The sequence below is a fragment of the Leguminivora glycinivorella genome, chromosome 13, assembly GCF_023078275.1.
Source record: "Leguminivora glycinivorella isolate SPB_JAAS2020 chromosome 13, LegGlyc_1.1, whole genome shotgun sequence".
In the NCBI taxonomy this organism is placed as follows: Eukaryota; Metazoa; Arthropoda; class Insecta; order Lepidoptera; family Tortricidae; genus Leguminivora; species Leguminivora glycinivorella.
The window spans coordinates 14,077,117-14,097,841 of NC_062983.1; the positions used below are offsets into that span (position 1 = coordinate 14,077,117).

Sequence of the window (20,725 nt, forward strand, 5' to 3'; positions counted from 1 at the left end):
TTTGCATGCTGTTTGTTTGTACACGGCTAAAAAAGGTGAACCCAACGACTGTTTACTCATTTAACATCTGTAAACTATACCCTTTTTTGCAAATAAATTATTGTTTGTTTGTTTGTTTGTTTGTTTGTTTGTTATTGATACACGGGTTAGTTTTACAACACATCATACCAAAATCAAATTGGAACACGACACGGGAATTTCAACTTTGTTTTATCGCAATTAGAAGTCTCTATTCTGATGCTCTATATGGCCTTCTATGCCTAAACGGCCCTTATGTTGCATGTAGGTACAGTACAACACGGATCATTTTATCAAAATCACTGTTGGACAGCATCTTACTATACTTAAGCATAAGGACCTTTTAGACATGGGAAACCTCTTAAATATATGATGATGTATCAACCCTCTTTGCTTCGCTCTCCTCAGTCCGGATGACAGATTTCCAGGCCTTAGTCCGTTTTCACATTATCGGATCCGATATCGGATGTCGGAAGGATTTCAATGGAAAAAATCCAAGATGGCGCCTGTAATGTATGGGATATCGGTCCGACATCCGATATCGGATCGGATAATGTGAAACCACTCAGGCTAAGGCATCATGGACCTGGACGAAAAGCGATTTGCTCACTTGGTCGTCTTAACGCCTTGGGCTGCGTATCATTTATAGATATAGGGATGTATGCTATTCAGTTAAACACGTACCAGTGAAGCAAGGTCCTGACGCGGGGTACGCGAGCTTGTCCTGCGGGATGAGCGCGTGCTGCTCGCCCGGCCACTCGCTCCACTCGGAGCACGTGCCGCCGTACTCCGCCGGGTAGCTCTCGCCGTAGCCTTCGCCGCCGTACCTCCCGCCTGCACCTGTAGAGTTTAGATACAGTTAGACAGGGATAGAACGAGTCATACGTTTGAAGATCTGAACTACCGTATTCACAGCCTGTGCTTTTATTTTACTGATCAGCGATTGGCCTGATGGAAAATGAAGAACAAGCTTAAGATGTTGTGTACAGATCCATTTTCGAAAGCTGGCACGAATGGAATGAACAAAAATTTGATTGTATGAGTGACACTTGTAGGTATCGGTATACAGTCAAGAACTACCATTTTATTGGATAATCTCACGCACGAGTGAATGAAAAGATCTATTTTCATTCCCTCATTCGTTCCATTCGTGCCAGCTCTTGTGAATTGACATGTACATTGTACCTATGTATACTAAGCTATTAAGTACAATTAGAATATCGTACCTCACCTTCGCATGAAATATACCTACTTATAAGTATATTCTTGACTAACAATACTTGTGATATTATCATGAATGAACCAGGAAGCTGGTTGAAAGAACAAGAACCTAATCTCTCGTCAAAGCTACAGGAGAATTAGCGAGCTACGATAATTCATGTTATTAAACTAAAATAGTTATTAAGTATGTAAGTACTTAATACGTGTCTATTAAAGATAATCCGTCAATGATACGTTGATCGCTTAAATGATCAATTCATTAAGGATTCAAGCAATTATAAATGGTACTACAGAGTACATCAGAGCTAGTACACGGATAGAATAATAATGAGCTAAGCAACTGTGGAACGTTATAAAACTGTGGACGTTTTAGTTTCAAAGGTGTGTAACATTTCGAGGCGTGAACCTGACACTCAGTGAATAAATAAAAGATGAAAGACGAACGAATTTCTGTCTTGAAACTGAATATCTTCTTTAATTTAGTGTCGTGTATGTTTCTTTGTTGCTACAATCGTCCTGTGATCTTTTTTCTAATGAGAGAGCTTGTTACGCGGAACCTTACTGTAATTATAATCAACACGACACATATTGCAGACGAGAATAAAATCCTGTGCTTTAAACATGTATTTGTAAAATGTATTGGGTGCGATAGCCTCATCAAAGCCCGTGAGATAAAACGCTTTAAAATTTCGACGGTTTATCGCGATGGGAAAATTTTCGCGTTTTATGGCTGCCCGATTTCAATTAAGAATGGTTGAACAACATTAACATTTAATTAACCATTGATAACAAGTTTGCAATTAGTTTTAATATAATATTGAATTGCAATGTAGTTTTACAGGGTAAGTGCTTTATTAAGACAAGTATACTTAGCTAAAGAGGTAGGTGTGTAAACGAGATGGAGCTTTAAAAGGGGTGCTTTCTTCAGGGAATTTAGCTACTGGCTGGAGGGACTAGTGGATCAATAGATCATAAGAAGAAATTCTTGTGACATTGTGCGTGTAAAGGGGCTAAAGGGTCACCAGGTCCAGGTACCCAGCAAGCGGAAACCATGCCGCCCTAAATCAACTTGGCGTCGGTCTGTTCAGCAAGAGCTCATGCAGGGTGTTAATAGGGATGGGAGGAGGTCACCCAAACCACACCTCGGACACTGGCGATCAAATACATTGAAAGAGGCGCATTCCTAGCACACAGTCTTAGCTCTTGTAGGTGAACGCGTACTATGCTTGTTTGAGTGAAATATGACAGGTCGACCGTTCGTGTTTTTGACAGGCGGTAACTGTGAGGTAACCGAGAGGGGGTGGGCGGCACTTTCAGAGGGGAGCGGGAGTGGCCATACTGTACGATAGTACTCTTTATTATACTGTGCCCAAACTGCCTAAGACCGGAGTAAATTGAGAAATATGATTCGAGCCCTATACCCCAGCAGAGGATAACAGGATCTAAAGAAGAAGAAGAGGTCCAGGTACACTTACCTCTAGGATAAGGCTTGGTGTACGCATGTGGCTGGTATTTGTGTTCGTGCGCGATGAGCGGCTGCGAGTGGTGCGCGTGGTGGTAGTACTCGTCGAGGTAGGGCTGCGGCGCGGGCGGCGCGGGGTACTCGGGCTGGTAGTACTCCTCCAGGGGGGACGCGGCCGGCGGCGCGGGCGCCGGCGCCGCCGCCGCTTCCGTGTACCCGTACGTGGAGTCGCGGGGGCCGCCTGTCGTGTAACCACCTGGAATAGAGGTACACAGGTTTTAATTACTGTTCAAAAGTAAACGCACCTATTCTGTCTCGTTTGGGTGTTCTACAACTGTCCAAGGATGTTAAATAAAGAAGCCATTTCAACGCTATAAGCAGCAAAATGAATGTTTGTGGATTACCTAGTTGCATAACCTAAAAAATAAACGTGTCTTGTCTGCTGTGCTGTGTCGGGTCTGATAAAAAAACTAGCTTATGGAAATGTGTTACATACCACGAAACAACCATCGCATGTTAAAACATAACTTAAGTTGGCATGTGTTCCAAGTCACGCTAACATCAAGTTTAAATGTCTTATTGATATCAAAAGGCTGTAACTGGAACTATGTTTACATACATTTACAAGTCGGTAAACTGTTTCGTTTTGCAGTATTCTTTTGGTATTTCTGTGTAGGGTTTACAGTATTTTTTGTAGAAAGGTCACCATTGCGTGCGACCTAGGAAACCTCTTGATAAAAGTAAAAGTTCATATTAAAACCAGGAGACTAGAATTTGGTAGAACTCAATGGCTAACATATATTATTCTGCATATAAACTAAAAATCAGGACAGTGTGATCGCTGCGTGCGCGATGGCGGGTGGTACCGAAGCGCGACGGTCGCGGTTCACGGCTCGCCCTTTGTTCCGAGCCCGCCTCGACGCGCCCGCGCAGCGCCAGACAAACGACGCAAGCGCACAACCGTCACAACACACATACGACCTTTAAATATCGTTAAAATATATGTCTAAAAGCACGAGTGACAGCTCCAAAATGGCTCAACTGCTGAAAATCTGTTATAGCGAGGAGATGTTTCAATTTAAAGCGGTGTAGGTCAGTGGACGAAAAGAGCGTATGAGTGGTAAAGTTGCCAAGATAATAAGGCTTTTTAAATGACAGTGGAGGGTTCCTAAGTTTCGCCACGTTAGCTGGACGTGCGATTCAAATATGTTTCGTGAAGGAACATACAACGATTGCTGACGTTTGATTGAAACTGAGAGCTAAAAGTTGGACTTTGTTAGAATGTTTACGAATAGGTTACTCACATACTTAAACTATTAATTAAGTAATAAAATTATACATAAATAAAACGTCATTTTTACAAATGAATGACGCAAAGATCCTGAATTTAACCTCTGTAACGTGATATAAAATCTACTTATAGAATAAGTTCTTTACCTACAGCCGGCGTATCATGCTGCCAATTTTATCACTTATCCACGTGGATAAAGCATCTGTCACGCTTTAGCAAGTATGTCAGTGTGAGAGTGACAGATGTCTTATCCACGTCGATAAGTGATAAAATTGGCAGCATGATACGCCGGCAGGGAACATTTTCCTTAAACTCGAAACAGTCGCAAACGAAACGAATCTAAAAATAATTCATCTGATTATTGTAACTACCTATTCTAAATTAATGTCTGTTTACCTATGGCATGACTTGTCATTTCATTTTTTTACTAGTTGCTTTGCTTATACACAATAAGCGAGTTTCAGAAGACTTAATACCTTAACTTCATATTTGGTATAAAATACTTTTTTTTATCAATTAGTCACTCATAAATAAATAGGAACTATACCAACTTATTTCGTTTCTGTAAGGTTTACAATGGCCAATTAATTATGGCTACGATAAAATACACAAATCCCCGTAGCTAATGAGCAATTCCCGAAAAGTTTGTACATTTGGATCACGTCTTTGATTTTGATAAAAATTGGTAGGCTGATAGAGTCCATGATGCTGAGCAAGATCCACTAGGTTTCCCAAAATGTCCTAGGTAGTTTGTATGAAACCTTCCTTTTTTGTTACCAGATTTGTATACATTTTCAGTAACAACAAAAGGAAAGTTTCATACAAACTACCTAGGACATTTTGGGAAACCTAGTGGATCTTGCTCAGCATCATAGACTATGGCCCTTATTCATAAACGTTCACTAAAGTTATCAAGCCGATAAAGTTCGTTTGTCCCTTTCCGACGAATTGGTGTGATAGAAAGGGACAAACGAACTTTATCGGCTTGATAATTTTAGTGAACGTTTATGAATAAGGGGGTATCAGTCTACCAATTTTTATCAAAATCAAAGACGTGATCCAAATGTACAAACTTTTCGGGAATTGCTGTAATACATAGCATATTTACTGCTCGTAATGTCGGAACAAAGCAAGTCTGCTGAGTAATAAAAATAAATACTTAAGTAAAATTACAATCAATTATTTCACCAGCTAGTTGGTCGACTGTGCATATCAATATTGATAAAATATCACCGTCGACCAGCTGAAGTGGAAACAATGTGCTGAAAATGTTGAGACTGAACAATAATATTGTCTATTCTAGGTCAATGAACTAGAGGCATACCTATAAATACGTCATTGACACTGTCAAGGTCTAGACGCGTAACAAATTAATTTAGATTCGTTTTTAGTAGAGTTCAAAATGATCCGTGTACCCCATTCGTATACCTATTGGGCATATGAGGCTATATGGGGTTTCTACGATTTACAGATTCTCATAAGATACATTTAATGGAGTAGCCTGGACGCTAACGCTACTTTTATAGCCATCAGTCAGTTCAGTCACGTTGTACTTCGTCAACTTGTCACAGTGTCACAGTGAATCGTTCGAAAACCTTATTGAAACAAAATAAAGTCTACCTATGGCCTATAAAAATCTGTTGATAGAACAGACCATCGTTGAGCCATATCTCCTTCGAATAAGTGTCAAGTCGAGTATTATTGAACAGTGTGGACGGCAGGCGCGCTGCAATCAGTGGAGTCCGCGAGCCGGGTGACCGCTGACCCCGCCACGCACTCTGAGCACGCAATCTGCTGTTTTAAATACAGAACGCACGCGTAGCGTTTGTATAGTTTTTTTTAAACCAATATGGCTTGGATGAGAGTATTTTAAGCCAATGAGTTTGAGTAGACGTTTTTGTTTATTTGTTTAGGTATGTCTTATTAACCTACTGCTCTACAGCTAGTATTAATTCATAAATTATTAATCTCATCAGTTCGTTGCACACCGTTTAACATAAAAACATTGGGTATGTCCGGATGTCGAATCCCGAAGATGCGGCCCGTGCCAGATGTCCACCTTATGGACAACTTGCCGTTTACCCCGCACCTCCACCATGTAAGAGAGTCGGCCTATCAGTGGAGAGCATCCAAACATTTAAACAACGCTTTGAATCAATATTTTTTTATATTTTAGGAGCTAAGTACAACCGTTCACTCTCAATCGCTGCTTCTATATGAATGCCCCATTGAAGTGTCTGTTTTCCTTGACGTTCTTATACTGTTCCAATTTTAAATCAGGGACTGCCAGTCAGCGACCATGACTGCTGTAAAAGGTTTCATTCTGAATGCGAAACCTCTTACAGTACCTATATAATTACGTGTTATATTGTAAAAATAAACGCAGCAAAGAAAATAAACATACAAATACATTTAACTTAACGGAAACACCTAATCAGACGTGTAAAACGTGAAATACCCTCACATTCTTTCCCTCGTAAACAAATCAATGTCACGACGACAAATACGTACAAAATAGCCTAAAGATATTTTAATGAACCCATAATGCCTAATTACAATTCCCCGAGCGTCAAAAGGAACGATAAATTTAGAAAAACGCGTAAAAAAAGACGATAAATTTGGGAAAACGCGTAAAAAGCACGCTCGGCCTTGTGACCCGCGCGATACGTCTTGCGACGACTTATATGGGCTCTTTGTTTTGTTAACATGGATGAGGGTAGTTAATTGAGTGCGAGTTTAAATGTGTTAATTAAATTAGTTACTTAGGTATATGTTGCTACTTACAAAGATAAAAGAGAGCGTTGAATAATTAATTATTGTTTCAAAACAATATTATTTTCTTTTTAACGTTAATCAGCATATTTTTTTAAGCATGCAGACATTCAGAAAAAAATACTTCAAAATTTCTACAAAATACATTTTTAAAAGTGTCTCCACTGACTCCTATTTAAAGAGTTTCTCCAGTCTACTCGGATATTGAGATAATCGTAAACTGTTAAAACCATTGTGGTAATGTAATAGAGAATTAAATAACCAAGTTCATTCAACTACAACGACAACGTCAAGGCAGCTAGCTGCATAACTAGTCAACTAACTTCATTAAAGTGTGTAGGTGCCTCCTGCGCAGCGAGCTCTCAGCAAATCTAATCAACAACATTATTCTAAATTCGAATTTTCCTTCAACCTATACGTTATAAATATCTGCATCGAAAGAAAATTAACGAGTTTCTACGATACGATATCGGCTGCGCTCGATCGGGGGGCGTGGAGCGGAGGGGGCGGGGCGAGCCAATCGGGCGCGGCCACGCCTCGCGCGCGGGTCGAAAGGTCGCGCGACCATTGGTGCAAGACCGGAGAACACCGGAGAATTGAGAAAATAACAATTTGAAATTCGAATGCGAATTCAAATAGGAGTCTACTCTGAACTATACTTGAGTGTCAAAAGTGATTGGCTGTTTGAGATAGCAGTCTTGCCTTTGTTATTATGTATAAGTACCTATCTTTAAGATGACTCTACATTAGTAAAAAATAATGCAAACAGTTCACAACTTGTGAATATATTTGTGAAAATGATAACTTAATACATGTTCCTTTAAAGTTTAAAACTACATTTTATGATAACAATTTTATCAGCAGAAAAGGTATTTGCCTACTCTAAGTACCTAATTTTTACTTAAATATTTAGGTATATTAGGGTGTCTATATGTCTAACAAATGTGAAATTATTTACCATCGCCAAATATTTTTATTTGGTACCATGTGCACTTATCGATGCATTAATTAATACCCAAACAGAAACCTAATAAATTCGAAACTCTACTAGGTAAGTAATATCAGTCAGAACTCTTGGAAAGGATTAGCATAAATTCTGCGTATAACCATAAGCCCTCTAAATTTAGGTTAGTTCTTCAAAACATCGGTGTTCGACTGTAATGAGGCATCACACGCGACAGTAACCTTAGACCCCGCACCACAGCTGCAAGGCAGTCAAACTTTTTTTATTCCCTTCTTCGAAACATGAGACCGCGAAAATGTTCCACAACTTTTTTTTTACTCGAAGCACGCGCTAAACTTGCCATATGGTCGCGACAGAAGCGTTTTTGTTGTTAAATGTTTGCAAAAACAATAAAAAATAGACACTTAAAAACTTACTTGGCTAAAAGAACTCGCATCCAGGCCATGATTATAAAAAAGTTGAGCTAATATTTTTTAAATTGTAGATACCGCATCGCCGTCGGTAGTCACATATCGCGCCAATTCCCATTCGGGAGCGGAAGTCGAAATATGAATTTTTAAAATTAGAATCAACGGCCGCAGGTGAGCGCTCGGTGACAGCCCGCTGTCGCCCAAACGCCGCTGTTTTGACACAAATAGCGCTGCCCTATTAATTATAATTAAATTTTACTTGTCTATGGTCGTATGAAATGGATTAGGCTGAAGAGAGAATGATACAAAGTAGGATATTTATGTTGGATAGGTACAAGTTGCCACAAAATTTTAGGAACTGAAGTACCTAATCTATTTAAAGTTACATACCTACTTACTTGACACACATGCTGTTAATCGATTTAATACTTAATTACACGAGCTTATTTATTCATTAATTCATTACGTTAACACCTAATTTAGCAAATAGGAAGCGTCTGTTTCCGTAAAAAAAGTGCGAGTAGTACTACAGCAGTTTCTTAATCTTATTTTGAAATCTATTGATATTATAATACGTACAAGACTACAAGTATATATTGCATTATTATAGAGACTTTTTAGAGCACGACCTAAAGAGTGGTTGAACAAGCCTGAGGTTATAGGTGATAGGTGAGTACCTAATTAAAGTAATTAAAATAAAGATCTTCATTAGCATTTCTAAATTATGCGATATGTGACTCTACAACCGAAAACTCCAGGTCATTATAACATAAACATAACAATTTTATTTTACAGATAAACTATTCGGAATAATTTGTCAATTAAGAGACAGCAGGTTGTCACACTCAGAGTGTTCTGTAATAAAACAAAAATTGTGGGGAAAATGCGCGACCGTTCGAAAGATGGAGGAAATGGTTGTCAGCGCACGCGCTTAAATCAAATTCAAAATTGGAACATCTTTCGACAGGAAGTGTTAAATATATTATTTAATGTCGCAGACGCCACGCTTTGTTATGTAGACATTTCCTATCGTAATTATTTTTATTAAAGATATCTTCCTACGTTTTGAATATTTATTTCGTGTTGAAATAGACTCTAAATTAATCAAACGGTGTAATATATAGACTTGGTGTTCATAATTTTATGAAACATTTACATAGTTACAAGATCTGCAACAGATATTGATTTTATAACATCATGATATATTATGTGTAACTAAGTAGATATAGTTATAGTAAGTTAATATTCCCCAACTCTACCTTACCGAGAAAAATATTAATGAGACAAAATTCATCGCTCATAAAACCGAATGTTATTACAGCGTCATGACCTCAACTTGGTTTAAAAATAAAGAGTACCAATCAGTACTGCGGCTCTGCACGCTATTCGCGACGCTGGTTCATCTCGTAGCATCAACCAGTGTATGGGAAACTTAACTTCGGAAAATCAAGCGTTGTGGTACTTGCGATATTATTATACATACACTCGTACTCCCTTATTCATTAAAGTTTATTAAAGTTAATAATCCGCTAATAATCGTTTGTCTCTTTCCGACAGTATTGGAATAGAAAAGGACAAACGATTTTTATCGGCTTCTCAACTTTAGCAATCGTTTATGAATAAGGGGGTTAATCTGTTGTAATTTTAGCTTTCCCCAATACTCTTAAAAGCTACGAAGGCATTGAAAAATAAGAATTGAGCCTATAATCTAGGTAATCACCTCAAGAAATTTTCAATTAGCTTCAGGCGTAGCATTATCTATAATATCATTCTTATTTATATTCTCCGCCTGAAACGATTCTCATCACACGTCCGGAATAATATCTCTGCTGCGAATTAGCTAAACACAGTGTCGATATTTATCGATCATAAAATGGCATATGGCGTCCCCGTATTAACACTACACATAACACTGCGTCTTACCTCGAGCTTTACATTATCTATTAAAGAATATTTTACAAAAAAACAAGCTTACAATAATATCCGGTGGAATATGTTGGTGTTAATTTATAATCTGTCGCGGCAGATGGAGTCAGATTCGATAATAAAAAAGAAGAAAATGTTACCGATAAAGTTTGTTCATTTGTGTTGTTTGATTGGTATCAAAAGGAAAACGGTTCGATTGTAATATTCGTGTTAAAGAATCGTCATAGATATCTACATAAAAATATTGATTAATTGAATTAACGATATATAATATAGGCGCCAAGTACCAAGTGTGAAATATGTATACCTACTCGTATTTAGAATTATTTTAAAATAAATTAAAATAATTCCAATTGACAATATTTAAGCATTTAATAAAATTGTAACTATCTTTGAGTAAACTTAATATGTTTGATAGTTAATTAATTAATTATGAACTAGGGTACCACCCTATACTTAAATCGTGTCAAAGAAAATCAGTGGTAAAATGTAAGGTACAGCGGAGCAAATCTCGACTGGGGGCAAATGTAACTGGTCCATTTTTTCCATGTTTTACAATGTTTGCATTATTAAATAGAGTGTCCACTGGTTATATATGGTAGGCGTGTTCAGTGGATACATGTAGAACTCAACATCATAGTGTAATAATGGAAAAAATGGACTAGTTACAATTGCCCCCCAGTCGAGATTTGCCCTGCTGTACCTTATGCAAAACAACATTATACTAAAACAAACGCACAAGTGTATATTGAACACATTGAAGGTGTGTTTGTAGTACTGATAAGACAACATAGTCAATACATTAATATTTGTTCAGTATTATGTAAAGCCGTGGTATATGCGAGCGTTATTCGGCAGGTGCGGCGCCACCTGCGCTGCTCGCGCGCCGCTAACGCATGGGGGACAGCCGAGCTGACCGCGGCATGAGGGAAGCCGTAAATTTATAAAAAATCTAATCCGTTTCTATTTAAAGTAGGTGAGGTTTTTGATACAACCTTGTGTGGAGGTGTATCGGTACCTTGAGCTGGGTAAAATTAGACATTAAATAAAAATATAAATATTGGAGACACTTTACAGTTTACACAGATCAACTTAGCCCCAAACTAAGCAAAGCTTGTATTACTATGGGTGCTAAGCGAAGATATACATACTTAAATAGATAAATACATACTTATATACATAGAAAACATCCATGACTCAGGAACAATTATCTGTGCTCATCACACAAATAAATGCCCTTATCGGGATTCGAACCCAGGACCTCGGTTTAGCAGGCAGGGTCACTGCCGACTGAGCCAGACCGGTCGTTAAACAACGAATTAAAGACATTGACTCTTTAATTCATCAATATTATTGTTAAATGTATAGTACCTATGTCTAATGCTGAGTCAGGACCATATTCATGGCAACTATGTGTACTTACTTACCTTTTGTGATGTTATGTGTGTAAATAATTCTCTGTTGTTGATCTGTATTTGTGTGTGTCTTTTTTGTATTATTTTGCCATGAATAAAAATATTTCTATTTCTAATAATTCTACGATTCAAATAGGAAGTGCAAATCGTCAAAAGCATACAACAGTGTCAGGTTAATGATGTAATTGAAATTGCTTTTTATGTAGCTAACTGTTCTAAAAGTACCGGCTGAACGGCTGTGGTCTACAGAGGTTTGGTTAAATATTGGGCTACGGTAGGTTTTCTGTGATGTCTAAACTAGTCTGTAATTTGGCACATGAAAAGACTTATTTATTTAGGTTTATTCAATTATTTAAATAAGTATCTACATAGGTATGCGGCTTACTAAGTTTAGGTAAAAATATTAATTGTCGAGTGAAAACCCCATTTAATCTAAGTCTAAATTATTTAGTTGCTAACGAACGTCTGGAATCCTTATCCCGTTTTCCTGTAGCCTGCCGTCTATATTTACATTTACTGACGTAAATAATGCTTAGGTACATTTATGATTTGCCTAATTAACTATAACTAGGTATAAATATTGAGTTAATTTTATACGCTCATGCAATGAAAACAAATTACTCAATTAATATTTAACCTCGTCAGAACGTGTACTTTAATACTTATTTGAATATTTAACTATGAATAATTTGTTGCGATACGAATATTTAAAATAGTTTGTAATAATAGGTTAATCGCATTATCTTAATACTATGAGAGCATCTGGTGTCAACTAGAGATCAACAGTATAAACAAGCACCTTTTAGGTATAATTATGGATTTATTTTAATCCTCACGGAATGTAAAACACCCACCCATATCGCGGGAGATCTTAGTTTTCATACAGGACTTATAGTTTCAAGATAACCTGATCCTGCGCTACAAAAGTTCGAAGCAATTTCAACTTTCATGCTTTAAAATTAAAGTTTGAAGGTTACTGTATCTGACAGCTGACAGCATCCTAGTTCCTTTTAGTTTGTTGATTTGTTCTTCATTTTGGACTATATTTGTTTGAGTTAAGGTTGTGAGTAGAACGGTTGGCGGGGACAGGATATAGCGGCGCTACGGGAGCGGAAGCGAGCGCATCAATGGCGACGCGGTGCGCCTGCGACGCGTTAACGATCGCATAAAATTGTCTATGCTTGGTGAGGTTTTTAAATCGTACGCATCGTAAGAAAGGTCCTGTGCTAGTGGTGTTATTGTTACTCAAGTAACACTATCGAAATATATTTGTCTAATCTAACCTCCAGACGAGTCAAGGCGTTTTAATGAATGAAACGATATAAATAAATATAAGCTCTTAATGTTAGTAAACTTTATATTTCATTCACATTGTAGTTAAATTAGCTTTAACCATTTCACATTTGTTACTTCCGCTCAATTTACTACCTACCTACTCCTATGCTCATACTTTTACTACCTAGTTCTTTTTTACTATACGGAGTTTTAGCTCAGTCCCTTCGGTGCCCTGTCAGGGACCGGAACCGCTTACCATAACCGGGGTTTTTCATAGGCTTATTTTAGAAGTTGTTTTAAAAACCCCAACCATAATGGTAACCTTTTGTAAGGGTGACTGTTTGATAGGGTAAGCCTATCTGATACAGTTAACTTAAATAACCTCTAACGAAAACCAAAATCAGTCTTAAAGGTTACCCTATCATTTTAGTTATTAAACCGTTTAAGCAACTTTAATCTCTGCGCACATTGAAATTGGGAATTGGGTTGAGGAGTAGCGCGTTGTGTGAGTGGTTCGATTTTTAGGTTATATTCCCGTAAATAAAACAACTTTCCTTATTTTCTAATCAGGTGGTGGTTTATTAATACATAAAACCAAAGGTTAGTTTAGATGGACGGCAACGAGAAGGAGAAGCCTCCAGACGAGGATGGTGATAACGGTATGGACTGGGAGAAATACACGCGCAAGCGTAACTTGGATTTATCACCAACCAAGCTGGAGCCTTCCCCCAAAAAAATTGTAATTGACCCGGCAGAGTCCGAAAAGCAGTCGGGTAATACAAATAGTGCAGTTGAGGAGCCCGGTACTAGTAGGATGGTCGAGTCTCATGCGAACAGTCAAAAAGAGTCAGTTGAAATAAACAAAAGTAACTCAACTGAATTTAACCCGCACCTATACAAACACCCCAGTCTAGACAGCAAATCACGAGAGTATGGTGCCAACGATGATGGACCTTTCATAGTGCATGTCTCTAGAGAGGCCGCCCCTTCCTCCAGTGCCACTCTAAAACCCATAAATGTAGGCCTTTTACTAACTCAGGCAAACGTCAATAACATCCAGAAGGACGGTGGCATTAAATCGGTGGGTCGCAACAGAGTAGCGGTCACTTTCTCCACAGCTGCGGATGCAAATAACTTCCTTAAGCACCCGCTTCTAGGCAAAAATAAGTTTATAGCTGATATCCCTTCATATCATGTATCTCGAATGGGAGTGGTGCGAGGAGTTCCTTCAGACTGGACTATGGAGGAATTGGTCAATGGAACGTCCCTTAGAGAAGGTAAAGGGAAGATCCTTAAAGCTCGTCGACTTCAACGGAAGATACTTAAAGATGATGGCTCCCCGTCTTGGGTTCCGACTCAATCGGTAGTAGTAACTTTTGAGGGTCAAAGCTTGCCTGCCAAAATTTTTGCATACTACACCTCATTAGTTGTGGACGTGTATCAGCTGCCAATATTCCAATGTAGGAAGTGCCTCAGGTTTGGTCACATCCAAGCACAGTGCCGGTCTGATGCTAGGTGCTACAAATGTTCACAAAAACACCCTGGGGATGGATGTAACATTACTCCTGAACATGTTAGATGTATATTCTGTTCCAGCAGACACTATGCGACTGACAAGACATGTAACGAATTTGGTCGGCAGAAAGCCATCAAACTGGCTATGTCTGAACAGAGTATTTCGTATGCAGAGGCAGCTGCTCAGTTCTCATCAGTACGCCGCCCATACTCTGACGTAGCGAGAGTCATGTTTGAGCAGATTCCAGACTCTTCTAGATCGTCCGAGTCACCCTGCCATACGTTTATGCCAACATCCCCGCCTACGACATCTTATCGTAAGACCATTTATCGGGCGCCCCGGGCGAGGGTCCCCCTCTCCCCAGGTTATGACAGAGAGGCCCACAATAATATTGTTCGTACTCCCCCACCACAGCTCCCCAATGGCCAGGCCCTGAATGGTGCTTACAATAGAGTCACCCCTCAGGAGGACCTAATGGAGCTGTGTTTGAAGTTATTAACACCTGTGTGTGTGTGTGTTATTAACTTGCAGAGCGACTCACCTTTCATAATAGGTCACCAGGTCAACTTTTTACAATGGAATAGTCGGAGTATCATCCCAAAGAAACCAGAACTTACCCAGTTGATCAATGATCATGCTGTGTCCGTTGCGGCCATCTCGGAGACATGGTTACGTCCCGGGGCTCTTTTTAGAGTACCGGGGTTCTCGTGCCTCCGGGAGGACCGTAGTGACGGACGTGCTGGATGTGCGTTATTGATTAAACATTGTTACCCATTTTCTCAAATTTCTATCCCTCCCCACTCGGATGGGATTAATGCCGTAGCTGCAAAGGTTATGGGCATTAATTTCATCTCTGTATATATACCCCATACTGAGGTAGTTGATATAGACGAATTGCATTCTATTCTCTCATCTGTACCACACCCTCTGGTAATTCTAGGAGACTTCAATTGCCACAATATCTCTTGGGGATCATACCATTCCGATGCTTTTTCAACAGCTCTGCTGGATTTATTTGATGACATTAACGTGGGAGTCATTAACGACGGTACCCCCACGCATCGGGTTTACCCAGGTCAGAACCCCCAATCTGTTCTGGATCTGACTGTATGTTCGCCGAACCTATCGTCCTTGTTATCGTGGAGGGTTTTGCGCCAATCATATGGTAGTGATCATTTTCCGATAATTATCACTAAACCAACGTCGATCCTCCCTTCACCACCGCCAGAGCCGCTGCTGAAATACAAAATACAGTCAGCAGACTGGCCCAATTATGCTTTTTTTGTCGAAGAGAGTATCAAAGAGAGGAACCCCACTGAGATGGACCAAGAGGGAAAGTATACGTACTTCAAAAATATCATTTTGGAAGCTGCCGACAAATTTATCCCGAAAAAGAAGCCTGCCAGGGTTAAAATTCCTTCCCCCCATGGTGGAACGCAGATTGCACGACTGCCATCAAAAAAAGAAACGATGCGGAGCGCCTCTTCAATGAATCCGGTAATTTGGACGATTACATTACTTTTAAAAAAGTTTCGGCTCATACAAAACGTTTCTTAGCAAAGGCTAAAAAGAGGGGCTGGAAGGGGTTCTGCGAGAGCCTATCTCCTAGAACCCCTCCATCTCTTGTGTGGCGAAATATTAAGAGATTTAGGGGTTCATTTAATCCAGAATCTAAACCAACAATAGATTCCCCCTGGATGGCAGAATTCGCAGATAGGCTTGCCCCGCCAACTGTCCCTGAGGCGTCCTGTTTGATATCCCCCCGCTGCCACGTTCCTCCTGTTCTCTCGACCAGCCCTTCTCATTTTCAGAGCTTAACCTGGTAATTAATGGTTTAAGGAATACTTCACCTGGAGAGGATGGGATTCCATATTGTTTCCTGTCTAAGCTAAATACTCCCGGACAGGAATATCTGCTTGGCATCATAAACCATGCCTTTAACACAGGAGAGGTTCCAGCAGATTGGAAGTCCCAGGTAGTCATTCCTATCCTAAAGCCGTCTAAAAACCCAGACGAGGCTAATTCCTATCGACCAATCGCTCTTTCTGCAACAATGGGAAAGATATTAGAACACTTGGTTAAAAATAGGCTTGAATGGTTTGTGGAAAACAATGGAATTTTAGCAGACACACAGTTCGGTTTCCGAAAGGGGCGTAGCACTATGGATAGCCTAAACATTTTAACGAGTGATATTAGACTTACTTTATCAAAAAACGAATATCTGCTGGGATGTTTCCTCGACATCTCTGCTGCATATGACAATGTGCTTCTTCCGGTACTCAGGGCTAAAATGCTACAACTGAGCATTCCCGCGAAGATTGTACACATTGTCACCTCGCTATTCATGGGCAGGTCTATCAAAATTAGACAAGGCAACTCCTATTGTCCTCCTCGGACTTTGTGGAGAGGTCTCCCTCAAGGATCGGTACTCAGCCCCCTTCTTTACAACATATACACATATGACTTAGAACAATCAGTCTTATCCTTCTGTAACATCTTGCAGTACGCTGATGATCTTGTCTTATATACGATGGCAAAGTCAATGGATAAAGCAACTGCTAGTCTGAACACGGCTCTGGGTTACCTTGGGGATTGGCTCGGTGACCATGGGCTTACTCTATCTCCGACAAAGAGTTGTACTGTTACATTTAGCCGCAGAAGGAACATGCCAACAACTGATGTATACTATGACGGTGTCAGAATTCCGAGTAAGGAGTCTGTAAAGTTTCTAGGTGTTATTTTGGACCATAAAATGTCTGGCACTCTGCACCACAAATACATAATAGGTAAATGTGAAAAAAATATCAACATACTACGAGCACTGTCCGGGGTGTGGTGGGGTTCTCATCCTTATTGCCAGAAGTTACTATATAATGCCATCATACGCAGTCATATAGATTATGGGTCACTTTTAATGGAACCTTGCAATAAGGATGGCCTTGACAAACTAGACCTCATCCAGGCAAAATGCTTGAGGATTATACTTGGCGCTATGAGGTGTTCTCCGAAGAATGGCATGCAGGTAGAAAGTGTTGACCCTCCACTGGCTCTCCGCAGACAGTATCTTGCGGACAGATTCTTAATCAAGAGCAGCTCATACTATAGCCACTTGATGCTTCCACGCTTGTGGCCGCTGGCGCTGGAGGTCACTGAAAACAGATATTGGACTTTTAAAGTTTTCCCAAGAACAGTAATATCTTTTTCCAAATTAATTAATATCTACCCCAATTTATATAAATCCGGTACTAATCCCATATTTGAAGTAGCATTTGAAACCCTTATATATACTCCTAAAGTAATATTAGATATAGGCATTTTCAAAAATGATCCAGGAGCAAACAATAAATTCAATAAATTTTTAGAAAAATGGTCAAATTACTTACCGATGTTTACTGACGCTTCCAAGATGGATGCGACCAGTTGCGTGGGAGCAGCAGTGTGGATTCCTCGATACAATATAGCTCTCCCATTTAAATGTCCTCCACAATCTTCAATTTTTACAGGCGAAGCAGTTGCTATCCTTGAGGCTGTCAAATATGCAGAGACACACAACATTAGTAAAGCTATTATTTTTACTGATAGTAAAAGTTGCCTGCAGGCTATTATTGGCAACCAATTTAAAATGAAAATAAAGTTCCCTTTGATTTTAGAAATCAAAACCATACTTCGCAGGTGTGAGTCAAAGGGTCTAACCATAGTTCTGAGTTGGATTCCTAGCCACTGTGGCATTAATGGCAATGAGATGGTTGATACATGGGCAAGGCAAGCTATCGACATTGGTTCAGTGAAATCGGTAATTTACAGTACTGACCTTTTGAGTGGCGCACTCGCAGACATGTTTGCCACATGGCAGGAGCAATGGGATATCTCGAAATTGCAGACGGGCAAGCACTATGGATGTGTGCAACCTCGTATCACTCGGAAGCCGTGGTTCTATCGTTTTCGTAATTCTCCTAAATGGGTTATATCCACAATTTGCCGGTTGCGATTGGGAAAAGTATGCACTCCGGTATTTCTGGCTATGATTGGTGTCCGCGCGAACTCATTATGCCAATGCGGGCAAGAGGAGGGTAACTTGGATCACATCTTCTTTTCTTGTTCAATGTGTAGCTACTCACTGTACGATGTATTGCCCGAAAGTGTACCACGACCTATATGCTTTAGCTCGCTACTTTGTTACATGGATTCGACCTTAACTTCTATCCTAATTAAATATTTACAAACAAATAACATTAAACTATAAATAACGTATATTCATTCTCACTCTCATCTATAATATTCTATTACTTCATTTATTCCTATTATACATATAATATGGTTTTCTTTTCTTTCATTTCCCTCATGTTGGCATTACTAACATTCTGTCATCCGCTTCCGCTTCTTCGCTAATCAATTTGTGTAAGTGTTGTCATGTGTTTGTCAGTGACGTTCATAACAAATGTTTTGTTTTAGGTTTTCCCTTCACATCCTTCATAAAAAATTAAAAAAAATAAAAATACCGAACATTCTCCTCACGTGTGAAAGTCAAAGCTACGATAACACCAAGCCAACACTGACATTGGCAAATTCACCCTGTGCAAATTGGCAGGGAGTAAAAGCCAAAGCAAAAAAAAAAAAAAAAAAAAAAAAAATAACCTCTAACGAAAACCAAAATCAGTCTTAAAGGTTACCCTATCATTTTAGTTATTAAACCGTTTAAGCAACTTTAATCTCTGCGCACATTGAAATTCAACTTATTATTGAATAACCATAGCGAGTACAAGCTCATACGTATCGTCTCTAAACAAGTTTATGTCGATTCAAATAACGTAGTTTTATGTCGATTCAAACAATATTGGACTTTAAAACCTTACACTAAAATTTAAAACATAACTGACCTGAATTATCATAGTGTGTTTTGGCATTGAATGCATTCGTAGCGCGCGCCGGGTCGTTCTATTGTTTATCTATCTTACCTGTGCGTTTCCGAACAATTCTAGTTTTAGCTTTTTAAAGATCAACCTTTTGTTTGGCCGTCGGACCATCTCAGCAAAGACGCTCATACTCGAGAGCAAATTTTAGTAAAGAACTAACTAAAAAAAATATTGTGAAAGAACAAAGCAAATAATTATATCGATATCTTACGATCAGATAATTGGAAACATCTTCTCAATTGGGCTTTGTTAAAAATGTCAAAATAGCTATTTATGCAACAAGTGCGGAAAGTAGGTGATTTCTGATGAGTGTCATATAAGCCGATACGAGTCGGAATTTCGGAAATCATCTTTGCGCACATGTTTCAAAGTTTTCAAACAATGCTTTACTTTGCATTGTACGAGTAAATAAAAAAACATAATAAGACAAAATACTTAGTAATTATTAAAATAAAAGTTATGTTAGTACAATTTTCGAATTTGAAAGACATTGGTTTTATGGGACCTATAATAGTAAAGTTCAAAATAAAATAAAAAAATTGAAAATTAAAAAGCACTAGTGCGGAAAAGTATTACTTTCCACACGATTTTTATGGGACTGATAGTGAAGTTAAAGTTAAGTTTAACTTCACTATCAGTCCCAGTCATCAGTTAAGTTAAAGTTAAAAGCAAAATAAAAAAAAATGTTAAAAGCACCAGTGAATATTAGGAAAAGTACCTACTTCTTTCCGCACAATTTTGCTTCATAGAAAACGCACTTTTCGAGCACATACATTCTAATAGCTATTTTTATGGGACTAAAGTGAAGTTCAAAATTTAAAGAAAAATGAAAAGTAAAAAGCACTAGTGCGGAAAAGTACTTTCCGCACGATTTTGCTTCATAGAAAACGCACTTTTCGAGCACATACAGTGCTATTTTTATGGGACTGATAGAGAAGTAACAAATTAAAAAAAAAGTAAAAAGCACTAGTACGGAAAAATACTACTTTCCGCACGATTTTTCTGGGATAGACAGTGAAGTTCAAAATTTAAAAAAAAAATTTAAAGTAAAAAGCACTAGTGACTAGTGCGGAAAAGTAGGTACTACTATCCGCACAATTTTGCTTCATAGAATACGCACTTTTCGAGCACATACATTGTAATAGCTATTTTTATGGGACTGATAGTGAAGTCCTAAATAAAATAAAAAATTAAAAGTAAAAAGTACCAGTGCCGAAAAGTACTCTACTTTCCGCACGATCTTACTTTATAGAAAACGCTTTTTTGTAATAGCTATTTTTATGGGACTGATAGTGAAGTTCAAAATTAAAAGTAAAAAACACTAGTGCGGAAAAGTACTACTTTCCGCACGATTTTCCGGGGACGGATAGTGAAGTTCAAAATGTAAAAAAAAAAAGAAAAGTAAAAAGCACTAGTGTGGAAAAGTATTACTTTCCGCACGATTTTGTTTCATAGGAAACGCACTTGTCGAGCACACATACATTATAATAGCTATTTTTATGAGACTCATAGCGAAGTTCATAATATAAAAAAAAAAAAGTA

At 38.7% G+C, this 20,725-nt stretch overlaps 1 protein-coding gene and 1 long non-coding RNA gene across 6 annotated transcripts in view; one reads left to right on the forward strand and one right to left on the reverse strand.

The window, feature by feature from the left end:
• LOC125232397 (ETS-like protein pointed) overlaps nt 1-20,725 on the reverse strand; it is a 198,546-nt gene that overhangs the window by 4,533 nt on the left and 173,288 nt on the right. For all 4 annotated transcript variants that reach the window (XM_048138042.1, XM_048138041.1, XM_048138043.1 and 1 more), the window contains 2 exons: nt 2,715-2,957; nt 703-858 (listed from right to left, as the gene is read on the reverse strand). In XM_048138042.1, the coding sequence (XP_047993999.1) occupies nt 703-858; nt 2,715-2,957 (399 nt within the window). The remainder of the gene's footprint in view (nt 1-702; nt 859-2,714; nt 2,958-20,725) is intronic.
• LOC125232399 lies at nt 13,259-18,874 on the forward strand. 2 transcript variants are annotated; one of them, XR_007177737.1, is made up of 2 exons: nt 13,259-13,354; nt 18,723-18,874. It is a non-coding gene; the product is annotated as an uncharacterized LOC125232399 (long non-coding RNA). The 2 variants fall into 2 exon arrangements; XR_007177738.1 differs by lacking the exon at nt 13,259-13,354 and adding an exon at nt 18,307-18,340.